The 12,822-nt window shown below is 38.4% G+C and overlaps 1 protein-coding gene across 12 annotated transcripts in view; it reads left to right on the top strand.

Moving 5' to 3' along the window:
* Positions 1 to 12,822, top strand: part of SPIDR (scaffold protein involved in DNA repair) — a 476,432-nt gene that overhangs the window by 141,179 nt on the left and 322,431 nt on the right. For 11 of the 12 annotated variants that reach the window (XR_010134994.1, XM_031013651.3, XM_063709293.1 and 8 more), the window contains one exon: positions 7,954 to 8,054. The exons of the other annotated variant lie outside the window; for it this stretch is intronic. Coding sequence is in view for 10 of the 11 variants with exons in the window: in XM_031013651.3 (XP_030869511.3) it covers positions 7,954 to 8,054 (101 nt within the window). In the remaining variant the exon portion in view is untranslated. The remainder of the gene's footprint in view (positions 1 to 7,953; positions 8,055 to 12,822) is intronic. 12 annotated transcript variants of the gene reach the window in all.

Here is a 12,822-nt window from a genome sequence, read left to right as displayed (position 1 = left end):
AGTTTGGGACTTCAAGATTAGAGTGGCTGAGGCGAGTGGAGGACACCGTCTTGGAGCTGGGCGGGCACTGACATCAGCAAGAATGGTGGCCATAACCCAGGAGATAAGGCCTCTAAGGGTGGCAGGTCAGTGCCAGGTGCCTGCACTGGCATTGGGCAGGCTGAGTTGGAGCTGGAAAGTAAGGGAGGCTACCAGATGGTCTTGAAGCTGCAGTGAAGAGCAAGGCCATCCTTCCTGGCCTTTCAGGCCCAGTGAGAGGGTAGGGGAGACAACACAGTGCTGTTTAAGGTCAGGTCACTGTCAGGGAGTCCTCAACAGAAGGTGGAGGGGACGTTCATAGAAGTGGCTGAAGCTGCTCAAACAACATGCAATTGATCATTTTCTTCTTGTGATTTCTAGGAACAACTAAATGAGGATGTCTGTTTTGAAGTTACTATGCTTAAATACTAAAAGTGAGATTGATGTGCTTAGGGTTGTTAGTCTCAGGTCTTCAAACTGGAAGACTTCCTGTTTTACTGAGCTGACTAGAAAGGCCTGTGACTGACTTGTCTGCTTTTGATGAAGGGATGGTGGTTTGTGGTGATTAAAAAGAACTTTTTTACCTGATAAAGACCAGGTAGCAAGGATTGAGAGAGGTAGTTGACATTTGAAGGATGGAGCACATTGGCCCTTCTCTTTCTGGTTTGCCCTGCAGGAAATGTCACTCAGTCTCTACTCAGTCTCTTTGGACTTCTTTTTCTTTCTTTCTTTTTTTTTTTTTTTTTTAAATTTGTGGAACTATTCGAAGCATGAGTAACAAACACCAATGCAAAATTGTTAGATATTTAAGTGTGTTGGTAATAATAAAGCTATATATATCTCCCCAGTTTGATGGTCAAGTTGTTTTTCACAGTGCTTATTATATCTTGAAAAGACAAAATCTACGTCTGATTGGTGTACCTGAAAGTTACAGGGAGAATGGAACCATGTTGGAAAACACTCTTCAGGATATTATCCAGGAGAACTGCCCCAATCTAGCGAGGCAGGCCAACATTCAAATTCAGGAAATACAGAGATTGCCACAAAGATACTCCTTGAGAAGAGCAACTCCAACACACATAATTGTCACATTCACCAAGGTTGAAATGGAGGAAGAAATGTTAAGGGCAGCCAGAGAGAAAGGTCGGGTTACTCACAAAGAGAAGCCCATCAGACTAACAGAGAATCTCTTGGCAGACACTCTAGAAGCCAGAATAGAGTGGGGGGCCAATATTCAACATTCTTAAAGAAAAGAATTTTCAACCCAGAATTTCATATCCAGCCAAACTAAGCTTCGTAAGTGAAGGAGAAATAAAATCCTTTGAAACAAATGCTGAGAGATTTTGACACCACCAGACCTGCCTTACAAGAGCTCCTGAAGGAAGCACTAAACATGGAAAGGAACAACTGGTACCAGTCACTGCAAAAACATGCCAAATTGTAAAGACCATTGAGGCTAGGAAGAAACTGCATCAACTAACGAGCAAAATAACCAGCTAACATCATAATGACAGGATCAAATTCACACATAACAATATAAACCTTAAATGTAAATGGGCCAAACTCTCCAATTAAAAGACAGAGACTAGCAAACTGGATAAAGAGTCCAGACCCATCAGTGTGCTGTATTCAGGAAACCCATCTCACGTGCAGAGACACACATAGGCTCAAAATGAAGGGATGGAGAAAGATCTACCAAGCAAATGGAAAACAAAAAAAAAGCAGGGGTTGCAATCCTTGTCTCTGATAAAACAGACTTTAAGCCAACAAAGATCAAAAGAGACAAAGAAGGCCATTACATAATGGTAAAGGGATCAATTCAACAAGAAGAGCTAACTATCCTAAATATATGTGCACACAATACAAGAGCACCCAGATTCATAAAGCAAGTCCTTAGACACCTACAAAGAGACTTAGACTCCCACACAGTAATAATGGGAGACTTTTACACCCCACTGTCAACATTAGACAGATCAATGAGACAGAAAGTTAACAAGGATATCCAGGAATTGAACTCAGCTCTGCACCTAGCAGACCTAATAGACATCTGCAGAACTCTCCACCCCAAATCAAGAGAATATACATTCTTCTCAGCACCACATCGCACTTATTCCAAAATTCACCACGTAGTTGGAAGTAAAGCATTCCTCAGCAAATGTAAAAGAACAGAAATTATAACAAAATGTCTCTGAGACCACAGTGCAGTCAAATAGTACTGGTGTCCCACTACGAGAATCTCTGGGACACATTTAAAGCACTGTGTAGAGGGAAATTTATAGCACTAAATGCCCACAAGAGAAAGCAGGAAAGATCTAAAATTAACACCCTAACATCACAATTAACAGAACTAGAGAAGCAAGAGCCAACACATTCAAAAGCTAGCAGAAGGCAAGAAACAACTAAGATCAGAGCAGAACTGAAGGAGATAGAGACAAAAAATCCCTTCAAAAAATCAGTGAATCCAGGAGCTGGTTTTTTGAAAAGATGAATGAAATTGATAGACTGCTAGCAGGACTAATAAAGAAGAAAAGAGAGAAGAATCAAATAGACACAATAAAAAATGATAAAGGGAATATCACCACCAATCCCACAGAAACACAAACTACCATCAGAGAATGCTATAAACACCTCAACACAAATAAACTAGAAAATCTAGAAGAAATGGATAAATTCCAGCACACATACACCCTCACCAGACTAAACCAGGAAGAAGCTGAATCCCTGAATAGACCAATAACAGGTTCTGAAAATGAGGCAATAATTAATAGCCTACCAACAAAAAAAAAAGTCCGGGACCAGACGGATTCACAGCCGAATTCTACCAGAAGTACAAAGGAGCTGGTACCATTCCTTCTGAAACTATTCCAATCAATAGAAAAAGAGAGAATGCTCTCTAATTCATTTTATGAGGCCAGCATCATCCTGATACCAAAGCCTGGCAGAGACATAACAAAAAAAGACAATTTTAGACCAATATCTCTGATGAACATCAATGCAAAAGTCCTCAATAAAATACTGGCAAACTGAATGCAGCAGCACATGAAAAAGCTTATCCACCACAATCAAGTTGGCTTCATCCCTGGGATGCAAGGGTGGTTCAGCATACGCAAATCAGTAAACGTAATCCATTATATAAACAGAACAAAAGACAAAAACCACATGAATATCTCAATAGATGCAGAAAAGGCCTTTGACAAAATTGCAACAGCCCTTCATGCTAAAAACTCTCAATAAATTAGGTATATATCGGACGTATCTCAAAATAATAAGAGGTATTTATGACAAACCCACAGCCAATATCATACTGAATGAGCAAAAACTGGAAGCATTTCCTTTGAAAACTGGCACAAGACAGGGATGCCCTCTCTCACCACTCCTATTCAACATAGCGTTGGAAGTTCTGGCCAGGGCAATCAGGCAAGAGAAAGAAATAAAGGGTGTTCAGTTAGGAAAAGAGGAAGTCAAATTGTCCCTGTTTGCAGATGACAGGATTGTACATTTAGAAAACCCCATCGTCTCAGCCCAAAATCTCCTTAAGCTGATAAGCAAATTCAGCAGTCTCAGGATACAAAATCAATGTGGAAAAATCACAAGCATTCTTATACACCAATAACAGACAAAACAGAGAGCCCCAAATCATGAGTGAACTCCCATTCACAATTGCTTCAAAAAGAATAAAATACCTAGGAATCCAACTTACAAGGGATGTGAAGGACCTCTTCAAGGAGAACTATAAACCACTCGTCAACGAAATAAAAGAGGAAACAAATAAATGGAAGAACATTTCATGCTCTTGGATAGGAAGAATCAATATTGGGAAAATGGCCATATTGTCCAAGGTAATTTATAGATTCAATGCCATCCCCATCAAGCTACCAATGACTTTCTTCACAGAATTGGAAAAAAATAAAGTTCATATGGAACCAAAAAGAGCCGCATTGCCAAGACAATCCTAAGCCAAAAGAACAAAGCTGGAGGCATCACGCTACCTGACTTCAAACTATACTACAAAGCTACAGTAAGCAAAGCAGCATGGTGCTGGTACCAAAACAGAGATACAGACCAATGGAACAAAACAGAGCCTTCGAAAATAATACCACACATCTAAAACCATCTGATCCTTGACAAACCTGACAGAAAGAAGAAATGGGGAAAGGATTCCCTATTTAATAAATGGTGCTGGGAAAACTGGCTAGCCATATGTAGAAAGCTGAAACTGGATCCCTTCCTTACACCTTATACAAAAATTAATTCAAGATGGATTAAAGCATTAAATGTTAAACCTAAATCTTAAAAACCCTAGAAGAAAACCTAGGCAATACCATTCAGGCCATAGGCAAGGGCAAGGACTTCATGTCTAAAACACCAAAAGCAATGGCAACAAAAGCCAAAATTGACAAGTGGGATCTAATTAAACTAAAGAGCTTCTGCACAGCAAAAGAAACTACCATCAGAGTGAACAGGCAACCTACAAAATGGGAGAAAATTTTTGCAGTCTACCCATCTGACAAAGGGCTAATATCCAGAATCTATAAAGAACTTAAACAAATTTACAAGAAAGAATCACAACAACCCAATCAAAAAGTGGGCAAGGGATATGAACAGACAGTTCTCAAGGGAGGACATTTATGCAGCCAATAGACACATGAAAAAATGCTCATCATCACTGGCCATCAGAGAAATGCAAATCAGAACCACAATGAGATACCATGTCACACCAGTTAGAATGGCGATCATTAAAAAGTCAGGAAACAACGGGTGCTGGAGAGGATGTGGAGAAATAGGAACACTTTTACACTGTTGGTGGGACTGTAAACTGGTTCAACCATTGTGGAAGACAGTGTGGCGATTCCTCAAGGATCTAGAACTAGAAATACCATTTGACCCAGCAATCCCATTACTGGATATATACCCAAAAGATTATAAATCATGCTGCTATAAAGACACATTGACACGTATGTTTATTGTGGCACTATTCACAATAGCAAAGACTTGGAACCAGCCCAGATGTCCTTCAGTGATAGAGTGGATTAAGAAAATGTGGCACATATACACCATGGAGTGCTATGCAGCCGTAAGAAAGGATGAGTTCATGCCTTTTGTTAGGGACATGGATGAAGCTGGAAACCATCATTCTGAGGAAACTATCGCAGGGAAGGAGAACCAGACACCGCATGTTCTCACTCACATGTAGGAGTTGAACAGTGATCACTTGGACACAGGAAGGGGAACATCACACACCGGGGCCTGTCATGTGGTGGGGGGATGGGGGAGGGATAGCATTAGGAGAAATACCTAATGTAGATGATGAGTTAACAGGTGCAGCACACCAACATGGCACGTGTGTGTGTGTGTGTGTATATATATATGTGTATATATGTATATGTGTATATATGTGTGTGTATATATATGTATATTTAACAAACCTGCACATTGTGCACATGTATTCCAGAACTTAAAGTATAATAAAAAATAAAAATAAACCAAAATTTTAAAATATTGTATTTACAGTCATTTTAATTGTTTATTCTTTACCTGGTTGTATAGCTTATTAAAAATATTTTGACTGGAAATCAGTTGGAATATTTTTGAATCTTTATCCTTCTTTACTTCTCCATATTGTTTTTTTAGAAGTGTTTACCAATGTCAAATTGATACCAGTCATCTTTTGAGATAGGTTACCAGTCTGTTAATTTTATAGAAAAGATAATTAGGATATCTTAACTTGCTGAGTGAATTCATCATATTTTTATTCCATCGGAGTTTGGCCTTTATAAATAACTTATCTGGCTACGTTCAAAAGAGTTAATTTGGATATAGATGGCAGGGCCTTCCTGAACTTTTGGTATGACTTAATTTTTTTAACATGAGATATGTTTTTACTAGAAATAGGATTGTTGATTAGAGGACATGGTGTTTCCTAAGCTCAAGTTCTTAAGTTCAAGTGCATGTGACCGGAATTCCCTGCAGGACAGGCCCTAATGGCCAAACTCAGGTGAGATGCAGATTTTTTCTGAGGGCTGCAGATACTGCTGTGTGTAGAGAGCTCCTGTGCATATGTTTACTGTTGCTTTTACCTTTCATCCTGTAATCTGCACAGTTTTCTTACGAGGTTCTAGGCTTGACTTTAACCGGATAGTTTTTTCAGAGTTCATTTTGCCTTTTTTTTTTTTTTTTCTGTAAGATCACAGCATTGAAAAGCAACATTCGGCAAATAATTTTCTAGATAGTTGGGCAAAGAATACAGCGTTTGCTTCTTGTATTTATTATGCATATCATTTTAAATAATACTGTTTAAGAGGTGCTAGGTATATTATCAAGACTAAGAGTTTGAACTCTGGAACCAGACTGCCTAGGCGTGCATCCATCTACACCACTCATTAGACATTTCACCTTGGACAGATGTTTAACATCTTGGTGCCTCAGTTTGTCATCTATAAAGTGGAATAATAATGGTACCTACTTCACGGTATTGTGTAAAGGGGAAGCATAAACGAGTTACTTCATGTAAACAGAATGATATGAAGAAGGGCTTAATAGGAAGTAGAGGTTGACATGTAGAGGTGCTATGGCATATTTCTGAGCATAAGAGGTTTTAACTTTTTTTCTGTTACATGTACTACACACAAGTATATTCAGAAATAGTAACCTATAGGAAAACATACTAGGTGTCTCTATAGGTATTAATACTAGCAATATTATGTATTTATTAAAATATTTCCATCATAATGGAAAGAGCTGTATATAGGCTGCAAGTGAAAAACATAACAAAAACAGTTACACCAGTCATGGGCATTTTTTGAAGGTTTACTAAATGCCACGTGCTGCACTAAGTCCATTCTGGTTTTAACAGCTAGTTCCTCATCTGGTTAGTTACGTAATGCTGGAGAAGTTTCTTAACCTCTCTCTAAATTCTGGTTTTATCATCTGTGCAGTGGGTACTGATATCTGTTCTTTCAACCTCAAAGGGATATTATTTGAATAAAGGTAATGTAGTGAAATGATTAATGAATTGGTAACAAGATAATAAACTTATGAGATAATACATTGATACCCTATATAGCATGTAGCTATAGTGGTAATTAACAACTGATCTTGATTTTTCTTGAAATTATAGTTATGTTAGTAGTTGATAACTTCTCTTTCTCTCTACATATGTATGTATTTATTTACTTATAATTTACATACACTTATATATTTATAAGCATAAATATATCTCAGTAAGTATATGTGTTCATTGATAGGTTAATGCTCTTCTGCAGTGCCTGCATGTCTGTCGTTATAAATTGTCTTTCTGCTATACATGGAAGTTTTCTTTTTTATAACATTGGTATCTTTGCTGTGTGTTTGTGATTGATACTCAAATATCTCTGGAGTCCAAATAAGGGACCCATACCCAAGTGCTCTTATTTGAGTGTTCTATCAACAAGTGGCAAGGTTATTCTTGACTGGAACTCTGAGCCCACTTTACATTTCTTTGTTTGCTCCTATGTGCTGAGCTCATTGGGAGCTTTCCCACCTCCATGGCAGCACTCATAGCTGTCCTTGTGTCCCTGGTACCTAACGAAGTGCTAGGTGCCAGCATATAGCAGGTGGTAAGTAAGCAGCACTTGTTTTAGGATTGAATAAATGAACTAAGAAAGAATAGAAAAATAGGTAAGCTGATATTTAGCTGTCATATTTCCAAGAATGTGATGTTTTTGGACATAATATTAGCCCATATTTCTAAGAATCAGAAAACCAAGCTTCTAAGAAAACAAAAAACTGACTTATGAGGATATGGCCTCTGGGAAGATAATGTGGTAACAAATATACGTTAAAATTTTGCATGTTTTATCTGTTTGTCTCTGGTTGGGGGGTATACAATATAAATGTTCCAGTGATTCTGAAGTTTTCCTTTTAACTAAACTTAATACATTATAATTCATTAAACAGAGGTGGACTAGCAGAAAGACTAAATGGACTGCAGAATCGAGAGAGATCTGCTATTTCTTTGTGGAGACATCAATGTATTTCTTACCAAAAGACACTTTCAGGTAAGGCTTGTGCAGGAATCTGAGACAATGTGTAAAAAAATATTTTAGTTAAAAGAATTCTTACATTAAAATATATGAAGTTGATTGTTAATATTTTCATGACTTTTTAAAAATTTTTTCCAACATTCTAATTTTAACATATAAAAACTATATATAGTAAATATATTTAACTTGATGAGTTTAAAAATAAGAATACTCTTATGAAAACATCACCACAATCTGTGCTATAAATGTACCCTTGACCTCCAAAAATTTTGTTCTATTCTTATCATTAAGAGCAGTCTACCCTCTTAGCAAAATTTATTTTGTTTTATTTCATTATTTAGAGACAGGGTCTCACCGTTGCCCAGGCTGGAGTGTAGTGACATAATCATGTAGCCTCAAACTCTTGGGCTCAAGCAAATCCTCTGACTTCAGCCTCCCGACTGGCTAAGACCACAGGCTTTTTCCACCGTGCCCAGCTCCTCTTAGCAAAATTTTAAGAATACAATACAGTATGTTAACTATAGGCATGATTCTGTACTGCAGATCTCTAGGACTGGTTTATCTTATATAATCAAAACGTTGTACCCTTTGACAAATACCTCTCTATTGGCAGCCACCATTGCAGTCTCTGCTTCTGTAGCCAGAGCACTGTTAGTCAAGAAAAAGAGATAAAAGATATCCAAGTTGGAAAGCAAGAGGTAAAGCTATCTCCGTTTGCAGATGACATGATCTTATATCTAGAAAACCCTATAAGACACCCTGCCCCTGCCAAAAAAAAGTTAGAACTAATAAATTAATTCAACATAGTAGCAGGATTAAAAATCAACATACAAAAATCAATTGCATTTCCATATATTAACAATGAAATTTCTGTATATTAACAACGAGATATTTTCTTTTCTCTTGGAAATTAAGAAAGCAGTCTCATTTACAATAACATCAAAAAGAATGAAATTCGGGACCGGGCATGATGGCTCACGCCTGTAATCCCAGCACTTTAGGAGGCTGAGACGGGCAGATCATGAGGTCAAGAGATCGAGACCATCCTGGCCAACATGGTGAAACCCCATCTCTACTAAAAATATAAAAATTAGCTGGGCGTGGTGGTGCGCGCCTGTAGTCCCAGCTACACGGGAGGCTGAGGCAAGAGAATCGCTTGAACCCAGGAGGCGGAGTCTTCAGTGAGCCAAGGTTGTGCCACTGCACTCCAGCCTGGCGACAGAGTGAGACTCTGTCTCAAAAAGAAAAGAAAAAGAATGAAATACTTAGGAATAAACTTAATCATGGATGTCAAGGACTTGTACTCTGAAAACTGACTTTTTTTTTTCAGGTGTCATATAGGTCTCAGAAATTATTCCAACAAATGAGTTTATTCCTCCAAGGTCTAATGACTGAAAACTCTTGTTTTTCAACAAATTGCTTGATATTGAAAAGATTCCACATGTCTAGAAAAGCCTCCTCTCCTCCTAAACAGTGCTGATTTGGTAGTTTTTTCCTGTGTGTTCCCTCCATCTAGAGTAGGGGATGGGTAGGTGTGGGCCCAGTCATGTATTCCAAACCAAATATTATTAGTCTTTCCTGAGGGATCATTGGGATATACATTTTAATAGGTTCCCGGGTGGTTTCTGCACATGCTAGAATTTAAGAAACATTATTCTTAGAGTTGATCTCCCCATTCCCAATAATATATTCTTCTAAATAGATCACTCAACTGTTATGTTCTCAACTATTATATTACACATTTCTTTAGAAGACTTTTCAATTCTTATCTCATTTATTCCTTTTAAAATCCTTTCCGAGGCCAGGTGTGGTGGCTCATGCCTGTAATCTCCATCCTTTGGGAGGCCAAGATGGGAGGATCACTTGAGTCCAAGAGTTCAAGGCCAGCCTGAGCAATGTGGTGAAACCCATTCGCTGCAAAAATTTAAAAATTAACTGTACGTGGTGGCACACGTCTATAGTCCTAACTACTCGAGAGGCTGAGATGTGAGAATTGCTTGAGCCTAGGAGTTCTAGGTTACAGTGAGCTATGATCGCACCTCTGCACACCAGCCTGTGTGACACAGCAAGACCCTGTCTCTAAAAAAATACAAAAAACTCCTTTCCCAGCTGTCACTTAGCAATTGCCTTCTCTCACATTCTTGCATTAAAGTACTATAATATGAAATACATATATATGTATCAGGATGACCTAATATATATGACCCAAGAATACTTTTTCTTTTTTTATTTTATTTTACCTTTTTTTTTTGAGACAGCATCTCGCTATGTCACCCAGGCTGGAGTGTAGTGGCACGATCCTGACTCACTGCAACCTCCGTATCCAGAGTTCAAGCGATTCTCCTCCTCAACCCCCCGAGTAGCTGGGACTATAGGTGCCTGCCATCACGCCTGGCTAATTTTTGTATTTTTAGTTGAGATGGGGTTTCGCCATGTTGGGCAAGCTGATCTCGAACTCCTGACCTCAGGTGACGCACCCACCTCAGCCTCCCAAAGTGCTGGGATTACAGGTGTGAGCCATCATGCCCAGTCACTTTTTCTTCTATACATATCTGTGGGTCAATCCATTGTTACACTTACAACTTTGTTTCTTGGGGTTTTTTTTATATTAATGATTATGACATTAAATAATAATCTTTACAACTCATTTGACCACCCTGAAGGCCAGGCAAACATAAAGTTTGCCTGGTCTTATTATTTAGAGAAGTCTTTATTATTATTATTATTATTATTATTATTATTATATTTTAAGTTTTAGGGTACATGTGCACAACGTGCAGGTTTCTTACATATGTATACATGTGCCATGTTGGTGTGCTGCACCCATTAACTCGTCATTTAGCATTACATATATCTCCTAATGTTATCCCTCCCCGCTCCCCCAACCCCACAACAGGCCTCACTGTGTGATGTTCCCCTTCCTGTGTCCATGTGTTCTCATTGTTCAATTCCCACCTATGAGTGAGAACACGTGGTGTTCGGTTTTTTTGTCCTTGCGATAGTTTGCTGAGAATAATGGCTTCCAGCTTCATCCATGTCCCTACAAAGGACATGAACTCATCCTTTTTTATGGCTGCATAGTATTTCATGGTGTATATATGCCACATTTTCTTAATCCAGTCTATCATTATTGGACATTTGGGTTGGTTCCAAGTCTTTGCTATTGTGAATAGTGCCACAGTAAATATATGTGTGCATGTGTCTTTATAACAGCATGATTTATCATCCTTTGGGTATATACCCAGTAATGGGATGGCTGGGTCAAATGGTAATTCTAGATCTAGATCCCTGAGGAATCGCCACACTGACTTCCACAATGATTGAACTAGTTTACAGTCCCACCAACAGTGTAAAAGTGTTCCTATTTCTTCACATCCTCTCCAGCACCCGTTGTTTCCTGACTTTTTAATGATCGCCATTCTAACTGGTGTGAGATGGTATCTCATTGTGGTTTCGATTTGCATTTCTCTGATGGCCAGTGATGACGAGCATTTTTTCATGTGTCTGTTGGCTGCATAAATGTCTTCTTGTGAGAAGTGTCTGTTCATATCCTTTGCCCACTTGTTGATGGGGTTGTTTTTTTCTTGTAAATTTGTTTGAGTTCATTGTAGATTCTGGATATTAGCCCTTTGTCAGATGAGTAGATTGCGAAAGTTTTCTCCCATTCTGTAGGTTGCCTGTTCACTCTGATGGTAGTTTCTTTTGCTGTGCAGAAGCTCTTTAGTTTAATCAGATCCCATTTTTCAATTTTGGCTTTTGTTGCCATTGCTTTTGGTGTTTTAGACATGAAGTCCTTGCCCATGCCCATGTCCTGAATGGTATTGCCTAGGTTTTCTTCTAGGGTTTTTATGGTTTTAGGTCTAACATTTAAGTCTTTAATTCATCTTGAATTAATTTTTGTATAAGGTGTAAGGAAGGGATCCAGTTTCAGCTTTCTACATATCGCTACCTAGTTTTCCCAGCACCATTTATTAAATAAGGATTCCTTTCCCCATTTCTTGTTTTTGTCAGGTTTGTCAAAGATCAGATAGTTGTAGATATACAGCATTATTTCTGAGGCCTCTGTGCTGTTCCATTGGTCTATATCTCTGTTTTGGTACCAGTACCATGGTGTTTTTGTTACTGTAGCCTTGTAGCATAGTTTGAAGTCAGGTAGTGTGATGCCTCCAGCTTTGTTCTTTTGGCTTAGGATTGACTTGGCAATGTGGGCTCTTTTTTGGTTCCATATGAACTTTCAAGTAGTTTTTTCCAGTTCTGTGAAGAAAGTCATTGGTAGCTTGATGGGGATGGCATTGAATCTATAAATTACCTTGGACGGTATGGCCATTTTCACAATATTGATTCTTCCTACCCATGAGCATTTAATGTTCTTCCATTTGTTATTTAGAATTTAGGGAAGTCTTAATAGCACATTGGCTTAAACACAAAAAAAGAATTTAATGGTACTTGTAATTGAATGCCACAGGGACCATGCTTCAGGCATATTGGTTGAAAAGGCTGGCGGTCATTCTCTGTGTGGTAACTCTCCTCTTCAAGTCCGATAAAAAGAATGCTTTCTTTCCAATATTTTACCAGAAGTGCCCAAAATGACTTTCATTGGTCTGGTAGAGACAGGAATCCCTGCTTGAAATCATCCTAATCACTCTGGCCAACATGGGCTACAGTCAGTAACACACTACCATCCATATCCTTAACTTGTGATTATTTTATTTCCAGAATGCTTTCTTTCCAATATTTTACCAGAAGTGCCCAAAATGACTTTCATTGGTCTGGTAGAGACAGG

This window comes from Gorilla gorilla, chromosome 7 (genome assembly GCF_029281585.2).
Source record: "Gorilla gorilla gorilla isolate KB3781 chromosome 7, NHGRI_mGorGor1-v2.1_pri, whole genome shotgun sequence".
In the NCBI taxonomy this organism is placed as follows: Eukaryota; Metazoa; Chordata; class Mammalia; order Primates; family Hominidae; genus Gorilla; species Gorilla gorilla.
Note: the sequence above shows the minus strand (reverse complement) of the source record. Positions and strands in the feature narration are given on the sequence as shown.